The sequence below is a fragment of the Artemia franciscana genome, chromosome 2 (assembly GCF_032884065.1).
Source record: "Artemia franciscana chromosome 2, ASM3288406v1, whole genome shotgun sequence".
Classification (NCBI taxonomy): Eukaryota; Metazoa; Arthropoda; class Branchiopoda; order Anostraca; family Artemiidae; genus Artemia; species Artemia franciscana.
In genome coordinates, this window is record NC_088864.1 from 28,950,138 (window position 1) to 28,967,994 (window position 17,857).

General features: G+C 34.9%; 2 protein-coding genes across 4 annotated transcripts in view; one reads left to right on the forward strand and one right to left on the reverse strand.

Moving 5' to 3' along the window:
• LOC136039840 (midasin-like) overlaps positions 1 to 17,857 on the forward strand; it is a gene marked incomplete in the record, with an annotated part of 305,680 nt that overhangs the window by 134,858 nt on the left and 152,965 nt on the right.
• LOC136039846 (uncharacterized) overlaps positions 1 to 17,857 on the reverse strand; it is a 36,437-nt gene that overhangs the window by 1,057 nt on the left and 17,523 nt on the right. For 2 of the 3 annotated variants that reach the window (XM_065723784.1, XM_065723776.1), the window contains exons 2-6: positions 13,579 to 13,786; positions 9,886 to 10,141; positions 7,417 to 7,593; positions 4,719 to 4,855; positions 2,004 to 2,516 (exon numbers count right to left, since the gene is read on the reverse strand). In XM_065723784.1, coding sequence (XP_065579856.1) covers positions 2,004 to 2,516; positions 4,719 to 4,855; positions 7,417 to 7,593; positions 9,886 to 10,141; positions 13,579 to 13,766 — 1,271 coding nt within the window. In that variant the 5' untranslated portion in view covers positions 13,767 to 13,786. Of the gene's footprint in view, positions 1 to 1,999; positions 2,517 to 4,718; positions 4,856 to 7,416; positions 7,594 to 9,885; positions 10,142 to 13,578; positions 13,787 to 17,857 lie in introns of all 3 variants that reach the window. The other variant, XM_065723793.1, reaches the window with a different exon arrangement.

The following is a 17,857-nucleotide window of genomic DNA, read 5'->3' on the forward strand; positions in this document are numbered from 1 at the left end:
TGCCATACGGTACCGAGAATGAGAATTTTTGGTGCCATTTCTGGAATAGGAAGGCCGAGAAGCATTAAAAGGTGCCATTATGATAATAAAAATACAAAACCATCGCATCACAACAGGATTATGAGCAGAATAATCATTAGAGCAGAATAGAATAGTCTACAGAAGTCTTTCATAGGACTTCAATTTATGAAGTCCTATTAAGTCTTTTACCGGTCGTGAAATAAATCACTTTTATTTTAAACTTTTATTCTCGAAAAAACACAAGCAAGCTTCTCAGAATTCTACAAATATAGGGAAATATTTAAAGCCAGTTTATTTGAAATAAATTATTTGGTTTATGTTGCATAAAATACGAAGCAATGAGTTTTGCTACTTTTTAAGTTTCATCTTCGGTCTTTACTTTCATCAGAATACTTTATTTTTTCAAAAGCAACCTTTTGAAGTTTGATAGCCTATGCAGTACAAATTCGTTTCCATAGGAATTTACTTCAAAGAAAAGAAATATTTGAAAGATCTAATATAGGGAAATTATATAGAAATAACTTTTTTATTCATTGACCCTCAGGGGCGGCCCAAACGCCCTACCCCACGTGCGTTTCTGAATTTAGCAGCACTGCTGTCCTTAGATTTCAGGAAGGACGATCTGGTTTTCTTTTCCCTGATTGCTTTGACATAATCTGAATAGTGGTTGGGTTACTTAAGTTGAGCCTTCAAAATTAATATTATTTTTAAAAGAATTAAAGTAACCATAGTTAGGATACTATTAGGAACTCATGTATTCCATTAATAAGGGATAGCCTTGGACATGTAGTTTCAATATATTATGGTTTCGGTAAAACAACTCAATTGAATACCTTTGTGATAATGTTATAAAAAGAAGTTTTGCTAGATTCTTCGCTTTTTGTTATATTTCAAGTGCAAGTTATTGCCGGAGAATCTTTGTTTAAACTTGGATCCACAAGGCAAATATTATTTGCAGGGAAGAAATGGTCATTTTAAGAGGTAGTTTTGGAAAGGTTTTCCCTTGATTAAAGCTGATATTTTTAAAGCTCAGATAACATAACATAAATGGGAAATCGTGAATCAAGCTTTCCTTTACAGCTGTAATGTTGCATTTGAATATAACATTATCTTTAGTACACAAATAAATTGATGAATGAAGATATAAATTTTTTGTTCTCTCTGGTGTAAGATATGTGGACGATAAGATAAGTTGTAATCTTAAGTAATATATTAAAGATGCGCTGTATTAACACTTATTTATCGAAAAGGTTAATCTTTCTGTAGTATGGATGTCTTAAATAAACTGTGTAATATTACCTTGGACCTAATAAGCTTTTGTGCCTTCCAAAGCAAGGAAGTTGTATTTATCAAAATACTGGAATCTGGGAAAAATTGCTTTATAACCTGCCTCATCTACCACCAGTAACCTGTAAATGTAAAAATTTCTCTACTTTATTCCAATATAGATTTAATATTACATGATTCATCGCTCAAAATAATGATGGATCAATTAAGTTGCTCAGCAGAGCACCATTTCGTGTCTAAATGTAGCAAAATCGCCAGTATTCTTTCAATAATGGCTGAAAGTACAGTACTTTTGAGCTCAACTATAAAAATAGATAGTCCCTACTGGGCCATTTGTGGTGCATTGGAGTTCCATAGATGTTTCTCGGGAACTTCTTTGACCGTGGGACTCGGGCCCCCTATTGCCGACCAAAGATTAATCCACTGCGCCAACCAAGGTCTTGTTTTCCAATAACCTATTGGGATCATTGCTATCGATATCCCATTATAATTTATTCTAATCTAATCATGATTGCATCTATATCTAATATGATTAATCTAATCATGAATATAGTTCTAATCATGATTGCTGCAGTGATATCTCTCCTCCTTATAATTTTAGTTTACCATAAACTTGATAACATAAAATTTGTACAAAGACTATAGCCAAAAGATTAGTGAAGTAAAACTATTTTAATTAACGAGTACTCACTCACATATGACCCCTTCTATTTGTTGATGGGGTGAGAGGCGGTGGTGGCGTGGGTGTTTCGTCATCTTCTTCCTCGTAGCTCATCCGTGGGGTAACAGTGACAGATAGCTGTGGCAGAGATCCAAGAGAATTAGGCATTCTACGTGGATATTTTCTATATTTTTGTCTCTTAAACTTGTGGCATCTGAATGTTTCATTCACAGCTGATCGTATTCCTTTGTGTAAAGATAAAAACAAGGCTGGGTTCGCAAACGCATGAACAAATGCCACATGGAGTGCTATTTCGTGGAGAACATTATCTCCGATTTCACGGACACTCGATGAACCACTTGCCACTACAACAAAAAATAAAGGTCCCCAAAATGCTAGATATGCACTAATTACAATGGCGAACATTTTCACTTTTTGTAATCCTTCTATTTCTATTCGCTGAATCGCGGTTCGAACTTGTCTATGCTCATTTGCAGAGGCAGTATCGTGACTTCTTGTGGCAACACTGATCATTGTTGTCACAAAGCTAAAAAGAAAACTTCACTAAGAAAAAAAATATTAAAATGTCTTAGACTAATGCTAACTGGTAACATCAGGTTTCGTTCAGAATTCAAATGCAGCAGTGTAGAAAAGAAGCTCTCTCAGCTGTTTGATAAAAAGCTCCATTTGGACTAAAGTGCTTTTAACGGGTCATAAATTCTATTCTATGATTTAGAACCGATACTTTTTATAGCCCTTTCCTTATTATGCCTTACCAGTGCTTGTTCCCTGTAAAAGGACTAAGCTTTTACTCAACATTCATGAGAAAAATCGTTTATGAAAAATATTCTAAATTATCATGTCAGTTTGATCGTAAAGTATCCTTTTTTCTCTAAAGTTTTTAGGGTTTCATTTTACAACTCTCTTTAACTGCCTTTGTTTACACGCAAGCATATATGTTTCATATGGATTGCGAGAATTTTACAATTATCGAGAATCACCGTGAAACCAAACCTATTGTATGACTAGGCTTCGTATTTTCACTTCTTGGCTCATTTTTCCTAACGATTGGAATCCCCCTGAAAGAGCTGCGGCATGATCTTTTCTGGATGGTCCTTGCTGGGAGTTAATTGTACCTACCAACTGATCCCAGGAAGTGGCTATTTGGCAAATATTCTTGCCTACAAGTCGCCTCATCAAGCTAATCAGCGCGAGTAGATCTAGGAAAAATTGCTCTTATTACCTCATCTCTGACATAGATTTTATATTTAAATGGAGAGCAATTCATATGTTTCTACATGAACTTGGCTACCAAGTTAAAATGCCCCTTAAGTGATTGGCTGGTTTTGTGGTACCATCGCCTGAAATCGTCTTTGGTGATTCGGCGAAAGAGAAAATTCATGTTGGATCACGTGCGTGATGGAGGAAGACTTGCATGATAAAGTAATAGAAGACAAAATAAGCTGTGACTAGGTAAATTTTTCCCGAAAAAAATAACTGAAGATGGAAAATAGCACTTTTAACAAAATAGAAAAAGAAATTCAAAAATAGAAGACATAGATGGAAAGTATGGGTAAAGATAATAGATCAGTGATTTCCAACTGATTTTGGGCCATGTCCCACCCTGGCATTTCTAAAATCCGGATGTCCTCGTGATATTTAAATTTTGGTTCAAAATTTTACTTATATTCACCCGACGGAAGCTTAAAAAGCTATTAAATTGGTATTGTTTTTTGGGGGGCGTCCTCTAGCATATTTTATGCTGATGAAAAATAAAATATCAATATAACAAATTTTATACAATGTATAACGTCATGCAATACTATCATGTATCTTTTTTGCTTTCCAAATGCATTTAAAAGTGAGTTCATTCACATAAAATTTTTTTTTTTCAAAATTAGGCTCTAAAGTACAGTCAGCCGAAGGGTGCATGTCATGCTTATGACCCACCAAAATATTGCCATGCTTCATCGGTGGGGGGTGCATTCACGTTGGGAATCATGGTTCTAGATGAATGTATCTAAAGTATTGTGAAGCAACAAAAGAAGAAGTTTTTTTGTGCTGTCTATTTTCGGCCACTCATTGCCAAACAATTTTCCAACAAGGTTTCCTCTCATTTTCTTTCTTTTTAAGTAAGCATCGCACTGCTAAGATGCCTACTTATTTTTTGTTCTTATATTTAGACTAGTTTGCCGTCTTGTTGCATTCCCTCCCTTAGGTAAGGATATCATCTTCTGCTCTTTAATTAATTCCCAACGATAGAAAAGTTTTAAGTGGGTAATTAAAAATATTTGTCCTTGAAATTGCTATATGTTGTCAACATCCTTAAATGGGTGTAAAATACTAGCATAGAAATAATTCTGGAATTTGAAATCGTCCAGTGCAATGCATTGACGGATCAGGATATTTTCCAAACACATTAGTGTTCTAACTCAGAAAATTTTCTCTTATTCGTTTTTTTATTTGATCAGATGTGGGCTTTTCATGTCAATATAACGAATACGTTTCCCAGAAAGGAAATAAATCACCTTCCACTGTTTGCAGAGCCTATAGCTCGTGTAAAACGAAATCAATGAAAACTTGCCATAAAAAATATGAACTGCTGAATTTCGACCGAATCTGTGTTTCTAAACATGTTTACAACTTGGAAATGACGTAAAACTCATTAACAAAAAGGAAGAAAGAAGGAGTGGGAAGTAGAAAGGAGTTTGAGCAGAAAAAAAACTAGCGTTAATTGAATGTAGCTCACCTAGCAATCCTGACTGCTTGTACCTGTGGCTTTGTCAGATCCCTGTGTAATTTGTAAAGGTGGAAAGCTGCCATTGAAATACATAGCATATTAACTAGAACCCATAAAAGATTGACGATGTAGTGGCGAAACGGTCCCTAGAATAAATTAATTTTTAAAATAACCATATTTGTTGGACCCGTCGTAATATCATTCTATTGTCCAATAAAATCATTGTTCATTTTTGCTTTTAAATGTGGTTATGGAAAAAAATTGTCCTGGAAATACATTAGTTTGTGTGGATAGGTTGAATCTTGTCAAACCAATAATTTTACAGTGCCATTGTATCCGCTTCTCGATAGCTACACTTTCATAGGGATTGTCCTTAGCAAAATATTATGGCGATATTGTGTTGGGTTTCCAATGGCCTTCATCTTTGACTTCAATGTTTGTCACTATCAAATTGCAGCACGCACATGAGCTGGTCATATGTTTATTATCGGCCATATTTTCCTTGAATAATGGCTCTTATAGCTAATTTTGTCACTTTTTACCACAGTTCTATCTGCCGGAAACACAATATCTAGAAACTAATTTCTTACTATATAAACATCAAACTGTAGGAACAGAAGCCACATTAACCAGAAGAAAAAAAAATATGTTTTATTGTTTTATCCTCTTGTGTAGTATATATATAGTTTAAACTGAATCGCAATAGTAATAATAATAATAACTACCGAAGTGCAGAGTTAAGACTGAGGGGTTGACGGATGGATTAAGAGCGAAATAACGCCAGTTCATACAGATTGACGTCTATAATGTAATATTAGTCTCGGATCTATGATCAACAAGCTCAGAAACCTCCATAAACACCGTATATGATGAAAATGGAGCGCCATTTGTGAAATCTTAGTTTGGAATGAATGTTGTCCCATTTCCGGATAAATACCGATAGGATTATTGGACACACTTTGATAAAGAAATAAAAGGTAAAGTATTGTCATGCTAGAATTCAAGAAAGGGAATAGCAAATAAAAAATGAACAACGAGGTCTAGGCAAAATCCCCTCCCCTCTCCTTCAGAGCCAATGAATAGTTTTTGTATTTAGAATAATTGTCCTACGATCATGATGATTAAAATTAAATTGTTCGAGAATAATAATTTCAAAAAATAGTTCCTCAATAATCATGATTCGTAAGACGCACAGCATGTCTCTATATGCGAAAGTGGGAGGGAAGGGGAAAGATACCACGGACCCATGGGCCCGAATTTAGGCCCTCTAGTAATGTAGCTTCAAGTTCATTGTAGACTGCTCTGAGTCGTACTGGGATCGTAGAATGGTAATTTTATGGGTTTTGTTTTACAATATTTGTCCCAAACTTGTAACCAATAACCTCAGAAACCTCTAAATATCAGCTTTTGTGGATTCTAATATATTTTGTATGTGTTCTAGGTTAGGCAATAAAAAATAATTTTTTTCCGGTGTGAAAGCAGATTCAAGCAAGAATATGATAAACTAAAGGGTACCCCACAGGATACGGAGCATCATCCTTCAAAGAATATTTTATTAACAAAATATTAAAATTTTCAGTTCAAATGTTTCGAAAGGCAATCAGTAAATAACACACTTGCAACTACTAGTGATGGTTAGAATTTTTTGCACTTGAATATGCTTTTAGGAAAACACTCGGAAAATTTTAGTGAAAAATTGAGGTTTAGAAGGGCAGTAGTTCCCACCATGTATAGGTCAATCCTCTGTTTTTTCTGTTTTAGCTTCGCTCTATACTTGCTCTGAAAATCAAAGGTTTTGTTTCACTTTAATATAACTAATCGGCACAAAACTGATCAGAGGGCAAGCCCTTTTTACCCGCGGGATTCTCTGCAGTGCCATGAACAGCGTGTCAACATATCCGTTTTAGCCAATACGATGAAATTGTCCAAAAATTCTCCCCAGGAAGCCACATGATCCCTGCAGCCACTGGGTCAAGGGCCCCAAGTCTGCTAATTTTGAAAAGAGATCTAATAGATTGTCCTCATGGTCAGGATTGTTCAGATAGAGAGCTCTAGGATTGAATTCCCCTCAGGCCCCCCTCTAACTTCACCAATAGAGACGTGGTCCACCTTTTTTTTATCTCAAGATTGCTTAGGGATTATTTTGGGAGTAATATCGATCAATTCATTTATTTGTCAGTAAAGCGCAATGAGTGTCTCAGTAAATTCCCCTTTTGGGGGTTTGAAGGGGATAGTAAAATATTTGCTTGTTGTAATTTCTGTTCGTTTTAAATTTGGCTTCATTCATGTGCACTGTAATTTTTGCTTGCTTTTGGTTTTATCCCTAAATTCATACTGATTTTTCTTCTTTTTAAGTTCGACATATTTTACAAGCTGATTTATGCCTGTCCTATTTTAAAATTCACTCTTTTTTTCGTGTCAAAATATGGGTTTTTTGTTTCTATGAAATTATAATGCCGACGATTGCTTCACCCGATTTATCACTTTTCTCGCCTGAATCGATTGGAATATTTCCACATAGCGGAATAGATTTGAAGCTAATCTAGCATCTTTACCAAACATTCAAATCCTTCACCATCATTCTTAATTTAGAATGAAAAAAAAAGGCTTCTCCTGGCTCAATGTAGTTTATTTCCACCACTTAGACGCATGCTGGGGAACTTCCTTTTAGCTTCCTGCTTAAGGAAAGGGCGGAAGAACTATTTACCTGAACTAGAGGGCACGATGGGGCCATTTGAATTGTTTCTGCACTCGCAGCTAATGCACCACTGATGAAAGTTGGTCCCAAGTTGATTGTTATAGCGGAAAACCATATCATAAAAACACCAAAAACTACGCATTGAGGAGCATCGTGAAGTGCTGAATTTGACGAGGCTTCTAACGGCTGTAAGAAATAATTGAGTCAAGAGTTTCCCAAGTTTTCCATGTTAACAAATGTCTGTTATACTGATATGCTTTGAACATTATGTACTTATTTATATAGTTAGAACAGTTTTAGAATAGTTTGAAACTAGTGGATGGCACTTATTGGATTTTCATTAAAGTTTTCAATCTTGAAACAACTTTCAAGGAATTACAACCTTATCTTCAGACCTATTAGAGTAAATGAACTGAAGAAATTTTGTTTTAGACTAACGAACGATTGACTTTCACCTAAAAATACGGAGATCTGCTCTCTTAAAATTTAATTCCGTTTCCTTGGCAATTTATAAGTAAAAGGGCTTAGTTTGCTTTCATTTCTTTTTCTCGACGAAGTCTGTTCGCTTAACTAGTTCTTTGAAACATCGCTCGTGAAATGTCTTTATAATTTTCTGAAGAAATATTCTAATTTTCCATAAAGAATGAACTAAGTAGAACCTTAAACTTCGCGTTGGTCGCGTTCGTACCTTTTAAATTAAAAAAAAATGTTTTAATAGGGATTCTCTTGGTTTTGCTGAGAAATATTGTCGTTTTTTACTTTAGTATTAAGTGTCAGAATAAATAAGACCACTGAAGAGGCTTGCACTGTCTTTAATAAGCCCAGCAAGAAAAAAAAAAAGCTCAGTTTACATAGGGGCAAATCTCATCTTCAAAACTCCTGAATTGCATTTTAACTGTATCTCCATCTGCGGCGGTGTGTGACAAGAATTTTTCGTACCATATTTATTTCTACCATAAATTTTCTATTCCTAAATTTTTTATGTACAACTGCTAGTTATGTTTTAATAACAATTATTTCGAGAAATATCGATAGACTTGAAGTTCGCGTTGTCCCCCAAAATCGTATACAGGCCTGACAAGATGAAGAAGGACCCACTCCATGGTTGTTGAGCCTCAAATAGTCTAGTGAAAGATTTATTTTAACAGGGAAATATTTGTCTCAATTTTTTTTTATTTAATTTAAAATCAAAAAGAGTATTTTTGATGTCTTTTATGTGTGTTTTTTTTACACTGAATAGAAAATGTTTAATACCATTGCAACGAGGCATGTTTGATTGCTCCAAAATGTCATATAACCACGCTGTATTTTCTTTTCATAGGAGCTTGTACCCCTCCCCCTTTCCTCTCAGTATAAACCCTACCATGGACCACTCTTAACGGATTTGTGTACCTTTTGGTAGATTTCAAATGCCCAAATAACTATTGGACTTCTTAATGCTAATCATGTAACTTCTATAGTTACATACAAGGGTGGCGTGTGTATATATGGTTAGTGACGGGCCTGTAAGATTATTAATATCAAAACTAATCCTCAGAGAAAAAAGTCTGAGAAGTCCCATGCTATAGAATATCACAACGCAAATATAATTGCAGCTGAATGCGATGAAACTGTCACATTTAGTTTTTTACTTCCAATTCCAGAATCATAGGTATGACTAGCCACCAGCATTTGCATCGGCATTGTCATAACAAGAAGAAAACAATATGCTGGAAGGGGCGCGATGAAATTTGTCCTGGGGTACAGCCTTGGCTTTTCGTAGTCTTGATATATATCTAACATTAATGTTCATTCTGCAAGTCTGAGCAAAACCTGTTGTTTTGTGTCTAACCGTAGCATGTTTCTTATCTCATAAACATATGCAGCCGAAGGAGACTCTAATGACCCGTTTGCTGGCTTTTGATTCCTAACATCAGTTTCTCATGATTGTCATGAGACCTGTAAAATAAAATTTGCCCCTTCGTTACCTAAAAATTATGCAGTTAAGGATAATACAACATGATATTGAATTGTTTTCGTTAAATTATCAGCAAAAATACCCCCCTGAAATCGGAGATAATAATTTATAAAACTAATAGCCTACAATTAACTTATATTTTTGGCATTTATATTTCTTCATTTTATCATATATAATTTGAATTACGTCCGTGTCCTAGTTTAATAGTAATTCTGACTAAAACATAGGATTTGTTAAATGTTGTCTATATTGTACTACACATCTTTATGAGCAATTTAAACAGTCTGCAATAACTGTAGCTTACCCCACGAACAAATGAAAAGAAGACGAAAACCTGAAATATTAAAGAATAAACATCATATTTGAAATCATGAAGAAGGTTTTTGATTTTATTCATCTTTAAATGCATATTTTTCAAGCATCCTGAGCGGCAGTTCCTAGATGTCTTGAGCATCAGCTTACAAACCCTATTTATTTATACCGTTAGTCTCTGATCATCGTGTGCTTTTTATTTGACTTACTTTTACTCCATTGCCTTCGACTCCAAGAATTGAAGCCACCTCAGGATTATCATCTTCTGCAAGAAGTGGGGTGTCGTTCAACACAGTTGTCAAGAGATTTATTGACGAGACTGATACCAGCAAAATAAAAGCAGTTTCTAAAATAGCACACTTGGGAACTGGTTGACAGTTCATTATACTATTTCCTAGTGGAACCAGCAGAGCACCTCGTAGAAGATCCACAATGGCCTGGTGAAATACAAGACCTAATGACCACCTAGAAAAAATCACGTCGATTAGGAGGGTTTCTTAAAGTAATATTAGCAATAAATTGTGTCGCCCTTTGCCTCCATTAACGGTAATGTAAACTACTAAATATGTAACTGACACAATGTATTAAGAACTTGATGAAAACTCTTATTTTTGTGCGTCTTTTTTATGGCACTTGGTATTAATAGAAAAAATAAAGTATTTTTAACTTATGAATGGGTGATGGGATCTTAATGAAATTTGATGTTTGGAATGATATTGTGTCTCAGAGCTCTTATTTTAAATCCCGACCGGATCTGATGACATTGGGGGGAGTTGGAGGGGGGAAACCTAAAATCTTGGAAAGCACTTAGAGTGGAGGGATCGGGATGAAACTTGATGGGAAAAATAAGCACAAGTCCCAGATACATGATTGAAATAATCGGAACGGATCCGCTCTCTTTGGGGTAGTTTGGGGGGGGGTAGTTCTGAAAAATTAGAAAAAATGAGGTATTTTTACCTTACGAACAGGTGATTGGATCTCAATGAAATTTGATATTTAGAAAGATATCGTGCCTCAAAGCTCTTATTTTAAACCCGACCAGATCTGGTGACATTGGGGGGGGGAGTTGGGAGGGGGAAACCTAAAACTTGAAAAACACTTAGAGTGGAGGGATCGGGATGAAACTTGGTGGGAAAAATAAGCAGAAGTCTTACATATGTGGTTTACATAATCGGAACGGATCCGATCTATTGGGGGGGGGGGGGTTAATTCTGAAAATAAGAAAAAATGACGTATTTTTAACTTACGAAGGAGTGATCGGATCTTCATGAAACTTCATATTTAGAAGGACCTCGTAACTCAGATCTTTTATTTTAAATCTCAACCGGATCAAGCGTAATTGGGGGGGGGCGGAAATCTTAGAAAATACTTAAAGCGGTGAGATGAGGATGAAACTGGATGGGAAGAATAAAAACCTGTCTAAGATACGTGACTGACATAACCGGACCGGATCTGCTCTCTTTGGTGGAATTGGAGGGGAGGGGGGTAATTTTGAAAATTGAGGTATTTGTAGCTTACGAAAGGGTGACCAGATCTTAATGAAATTTGATATTTAGAAGGATCTTGTGCTTTAAAGTTCTTATTTTAAATTCCGACCAGATCCTGTGACGTTGGGGGGAGTTGAAGGGGGAAACCGGAATTCTTGGAAAACGTGAAAATTGGGGTATTTTTATCTTACGAATAGATGATCGGATCTTAATGAAATTTGATTTTTAGAAAGAATTCATGTCTCAGAGCTTATTTCAAATCCCGACCAGATGGTTTGACATTGGGGGGAGTTGGAGGGGGAAATCTTGGAAAAACACTTGGAGTGTAGGAATCGGGATGAAGCTTGGTGGATAGAATAACAAATGTCCTTGATACGTGATTGACAGAATCGTACTGGATTCGCTCTCATTGGGGGAGTTGGGGGAGGGGTTCAGTGATTTGGTGAGTTTGGTGCTTCTGGACGTGCTAGGACGATGGAAATTGATAGGCGTGTCAGGGAGCTGCACAATTTGACTTGATAAAGTCGTTTTCCCAGATTCGACTATCTGGGGGGCTAAAGGGAGAGGAAAAATTAGAAAAAATTAGGTGTTTATAACTTACGAGTGGTTGATCGGATCTTAATGAATTTTGATATTTAGAAGGACATCGTGACTCAGAGCTCTTATTTTAAATCCTGACCGGCATTAAGCCTCTTATTTTCCTTTTTAAATCAATCTATTGATTCATAGAATTTTGTTAGAGCTCATACCATATGATCTCTTGGCTCTTAGCTCTTCTCGCCTCGTCACAAGTGCCATATGAGCTCTTGTTTTTAAATAATGCTTAAAAAACAGTTAACAGCTATGGATTCTGAAGTAAACTTTCATTTTTGGGACTTGGCCACTGCGTGCAGGATTTCTGGGTGACTTTTGATCCCTAGCCACCTCTGAAATCGGTGTCGATGGTTAAGGAAATAAATGTTTATTTCACAGCCCTTTTTTAAACGCTTTTATTTTACTTCGTCTCTTAAACGGATCAAACTTACCAAGAGAAATTCTTCAAAGATTAAATCTTAAAATAAATAAACAAATACCCGTTCAGGTATGGATGTGGATTGTTTTGAAGGAGAAATTGACACGGTCTCGGCTGGAATCGTCTTGTGCGTTACTAGTTTGAATTCCGAGTATGATTTACAGACTACATAAATTGTCTGCAAAATTTATCCAAGTCGAATAAACGTTTGAAGGATGATGTTTGCGGGATTTTTAAGTTGGCATTTTCTATATAGTGCTCTCATGGTTCAATTGTTCTTGGGTCATATTAGAAAAAGTAAGATCCACTACTTAGCCTTGGCTATATTTGGTAATAATTGAATCTGACTTGATAATATACGAAAAAAAAAAATCATATTTCAAAAATTTCATCTTGTTCGAAAATGTTTGCTTTACAGACGAATTTAAAAATTGATGACAATTTATCTTTTTTTTTAATATTTAGCTCCTGTAATTTGGAAAATTGAAATTTTTCAAGGCTAAAATCGAAAGCATCGAGCATTTGTGAAATACTATTTCTGGCGGCTTTACGTGGTCGACCGCCTTACGTGTGTATTCTACCATGAAAGAACTTGTAATTTTGTCGTAGAGCGGAAAACAATGTTAGTTTTTGGCGCATTTTGAAGATAAATGATATGTTTTAATTTGTTTTATGTATTATTATTATTATTATCTTAGTATGGACAATATAAATGCAGCGAATTCACTAACATGCTCGTTTCATGAAAGGAAAACAGCCCAGTCTTCCAAATAGACTTACTTGTAGATTTATTGATTATAATGTACCAGTATATTCATATTGTGGGGTCTACAGCAACTGAATGAATATTATAAACTCAACAGCACATGCATGCCCTAAATGTGGTATCCCGCCCTCCTAAGCTAAAATGTTTTTTATCTATATTGAGTAAATTCAACTTACTTCTTAGAAAAGTAGTTGTGAAACTACCAACAAAAATAGTATTTGTGTTAAGAAAACCAGCTTAGCTCTTAAATATGATAGCCGCATCTATAATAGTTGCAAGAAAAAGAAGGAAGTGCGTCTGATTCGTGTAACGCCGTCAAATTGGACCGCGAGATTTTATTTATTTATTTATTTATTTTTGAAGAACATGGCTGTAAACTAAATATACGACAAAAGCCTGCTTATGCGATGGTAATTTGCCTTCACTGAGTAAGCGTATTCCTTATTAGTAATTTTTTTTTTTTTTTACTAATTTTTACTATGATCAGAATCTCCCCAAGGAAAAGTGCACAATGCAATAAATTGTATGTATGCATTAGAACGGACTTCAGTAGATGACTAAGCTACAATAGATTTTAGGCTTAGCAGAGCAGTATCATATTCATTCATCGTTTTATTAGTTGTTATGACTTACTCACCTCCTGAGTGGTGGATGATAAAGTATAATAACAATGAGTGTCAGATTTGCCGCAACTCCAAGGGATGCTATAGTCATAAGTAAACCAGCTTCGGTAGCACCCCCCGGATGACATTGGAACTGTTTTGGGCCGCCAAGTGTTCCATTCACCATTCCACTGCTCCCGAAGCGCAGATTTGCACCAATCATTGTGGTGCATTTATTCAAATCTAAAATAAAAGTGGGGCTTAGTAAGATTCAGAGACACATTTACTTCATAAAAGGTAGCGGAGATAACCCAAGATTAGAGCAGACGCATTTTCAGTGCCGCTAACTCATAGTCTGTCTAAAACAATTGCATCAACTATGTACAAAAATCAACACACAACTTTGATTTCGTTATTGAATCATCGAAACAAAGAAACGATTTGACAAAAATCTCAGTAGCTCTAACTGCAGAGTTAGGACAACATGTTAAACAATCTTTGTTCTAGGCATGCCGATATTATATGCGATTCAATCTGTATGATTTGGGGTATTAAGTGGGCTTATAGCCCCTCGAAACTTTTCTTTTTCTCATTGCCAACTTTTTTTGCCGAAAAGTTGACATTTTTTGCCATGTTTGAAGCGGAATAATGCACAACTTTTTTTATGTGCATTGTTAGAGGCCCCAAAAAATAATCCATTGGCCCCTCCAGGACCACCTTTCATTGCCAACTTTTCAAACAAAAGGTCCTTTTTTTTTCACCCGATCGGCTTGAAATTTATGTAGCGAATACTCTAGGTTGATAGGACAAAAGGAATGATGATTTGTAGAGGCCAACTTTCTTCTCTTAGAAAAATCAAGAATAGCTTTGTTAGGTTTTATATTTTTGGGGAAAGTAATAAAATGTTAGGTTGTATATACGGTGTATTTTAAAACTAACAACAGTGACTAAGTTTCAAGAAATAGAGAATAAAGTTTGTTATAAGAACAAAGCGTTTTTTAAGACCATCTTTAAGGACCGTGTAATCATTTTACTTTTTCTGAAGGAAAAACTCTTATTGGGACATCTTTGTAAGATTTTGAAGAGCTTGACATTTATAGCATTTAATCAATGGCGAAAAAAAGAAAATCAAATTATTACTCCCTAAGTACTTTTGTCGGCGAAGTCGATCAAAGATTGCTGCTATACTTTTCTTTGCCCTAGCAACATAAATTTGGTTGTGTTTATATATATATATATATATATATATATATATATATATATATATATATATATATATATATATATATATATATATATATATATATATATATATATATATATATTTTAGCAAGTTTACGGAAACTGGTTTGCATTGGACAACCATTCTGTATTTTCTCATCTGATTAGATTTCCTATTTGTGGAATGTTCTGTTTGATTAGTAGATCAATTTGTTCTACACTCCCAAACCTATTGCAAATTAAATAAAAAAAACTAGTTTTTTAACTGAAAGTAAGGAGCGACATTAAAACTTAAAACGAACAGAAATTACTCATTATATGAAATGGGTTGTCCCCTCCGCAATCCCTCGCTCTTTACGCTAAAGTTTTTAATTGTTTAAAAAGTAGAACTGTGGCAAAGAGTCAAACTTTAGCGTAAAGAGCGAGGGATTGCGGAAGGGACAACCCATTTCATATACGGAGTAATTTCTGTTCGTTTTAAGCTTTAATGTGGCCCCTTACTTTCAGTTAAAAAAACTAGTTTTTTTATTTAATTTCCGAATTAATCCATGTTTGATTTTGGCTCTCCGCACATAAATTATTAAAATGAAATTTGCATATTAATTCTTTTTTGGATAAATGGTTTTCTCTTAGTTTTGATCAGACGATTTTGAGAAATAAGGGGTGGGGAAAGAGGCCTATTGCCCTCCAATTTTTCGGTTACTTAAAAAGGCAACTAGAACTTTTAATTTTTAACGAACGTTTGTATTAGTAAAAAAATATACGTAACTTAAGAATTAAATTACATAACAAACTTTTATATTCTTATATTTTTATTATGTATATGAGGGGGTTTCTCCCCTCGTTAATACCTCGCTTTTTACGCTAAATCTTAAGTTTTGTCCCAATTCTTTAAGAATGACCCCTGAATCAGAAAGGCCGTAGAATAAATAGTTGAAATTACTAAAAATACTTTAGCATAAAGAGCGAGGTATTTATCTCCTCCTAAATACCTTGCTCTTTGTGCTAAACTATTTTTAGAACCCCTCATATGCGTAATAATCTCTGTTCGTTTTAAGTTTTAATGCTACTCCTTACTTTCAATTGAAAAAACTTCATGTTTATTTTTTTCATTTTTTTCATAGTAATGCTAGAAAATCCCGCGCCCTTTTCATTGAATTTCTCTTCCTCTATGACATATTCCTCCAAGGAAAGATCCTCCCACATAGCCCCCTCCCCTCAACCCCACCCACACCAAAAAATCCCCCTGAAAACGTCTGTACACTTCCCAATAACCATTACTGTATGTAAACACTGATCAAAGGTTTTTGACTGTGCGAAACAAAATGGCTATCTCAAAATTTTGATCCGTTGACTTTGGGAAAAAATGAGTGTGGGAGGGGGCCTAGGTGCCCTCCAATTTTTTGGTCACTTAAAAAGGGCACTAGAACTTTTCATTTCCGTTAGAATGAGCCCTCTTGCAACATTCTAGGACCACTTGGTCTATAAGATGACCCCTGGAAAAAAAAAACAAATAAACACGCACCCGTGATCTGTCTTCTGGCAAAAAATACGAAACTCCACATTTTTGTAGATAGGAGCTTGAAATTTTTGCTATAGGGCTCTTTGATACACTGAATGCGATGGTGTGATTTTCGTTAAGATTCTATGACTTTTAGGGGGTATGCCTGTTTTCCATATAGACAAAGACTAAATTTGATAAAACTTATCTATTTAAAATCAGCATGAAAATCCAATTCTTTTGATGTGTCTTTTAGCATCAAAATTCCGTTTTTAGAGTTTCGTTTACTATTGAGCCGGGTCGCTCCTTACTACAGTTCGTTACCACGAACTGTTTGATACGTATTTGTTAAAAATGTTATAAACTGAGTTTAGTTTCAAGGAAAGGCACTGTTTGCTTCTCTAAATTTTAGCGGCAGTTGTGAAAATTTTTAATAATAAACACGTATTTTAATAAGAGAAAGTATGTTGAATTTTTTAAGAGTAAATTGTTTACTTTGATAGATAGTAAACATACAAAGTTTTTTTTTTTTTTTTTTTTAAGTCGAAATTTCATTAATGAAAGCTGTTGAAGGTATTTCTTAATACCTCTTTTTCTGGTCTTCGAGTTTAGAATAAAACAGTTAAGGATTGAAAAATAAATATAATTTTTTATGATTTTTGTTGTGATAACGATGGATTTTTTGTTCTTTAGTTTTGTTTTGAAGTGAAATTCTAGTTGAAGGATTCTTGCTATCTTAGATATTTAATAGGAAGACATGTGGAAGCACCTATCTCCTCTCATTCTTCCTTCAGGGGACACTAGAATTTGATGACCTTTAACAATGTTTGTGGTTTAAAAGTTAAGCCTTGTAAAATAGATCTTCTGCTCAAATGATGCATAAAACAAGCTTATTGAGCCTTGTACCCTTGCTCAATTCCAACTTATAACGTTTTAAAGGTCTGTAAATCTAGCTCTTAGATTTAGGAAAACATTCTTGCTGTAGCTTAAAATTCTACTGAAATGACAAGAATTATATTTTTATTGCATTTCTGTAATCACTCTCTAACCCTTAGAAATAAGGAAAAAATAGACATGATAGCTTGGCAATATCTTTCCGGGCTACATTTTTGTCCCTGGATTTATTCCTGAAAGTTTTATTCACATATTTCGACCACTTTCAAACAGTTCGTGGTAACGAAACTGTAGCAAGGAGCGACCCGACTCAATAGTAAACGAAACTCTAAAACACAAAATTTTGATGCTAATAGATACATCAAAAGAATTAGATTTTTATGCTGATTTTAAATATATAAGTTACATCAAATTTTAGTCTTACCCATCAAAAGTTACGAGCCTGAGAAAATTTGCCTTATTTTGGGGAATAGGGGGAAACACTCCCTAAAAGTCATAGAATCATAACGAAAATAACACCATCGCATCCAGCGTATCAGAGAATCCTACTGTAGAAGTTCAAGCTCCTATCTACAAAAATGTTGAATTCAGTATTTTTTGCCAGAAGACCGATCACGGGTGCGTGTTTATTTGTTTGTTTGTTTTTTTTTTTTTTCAGGGGTGATCGTATCAACTCAGTGATCCTAGGATGTCGCGAG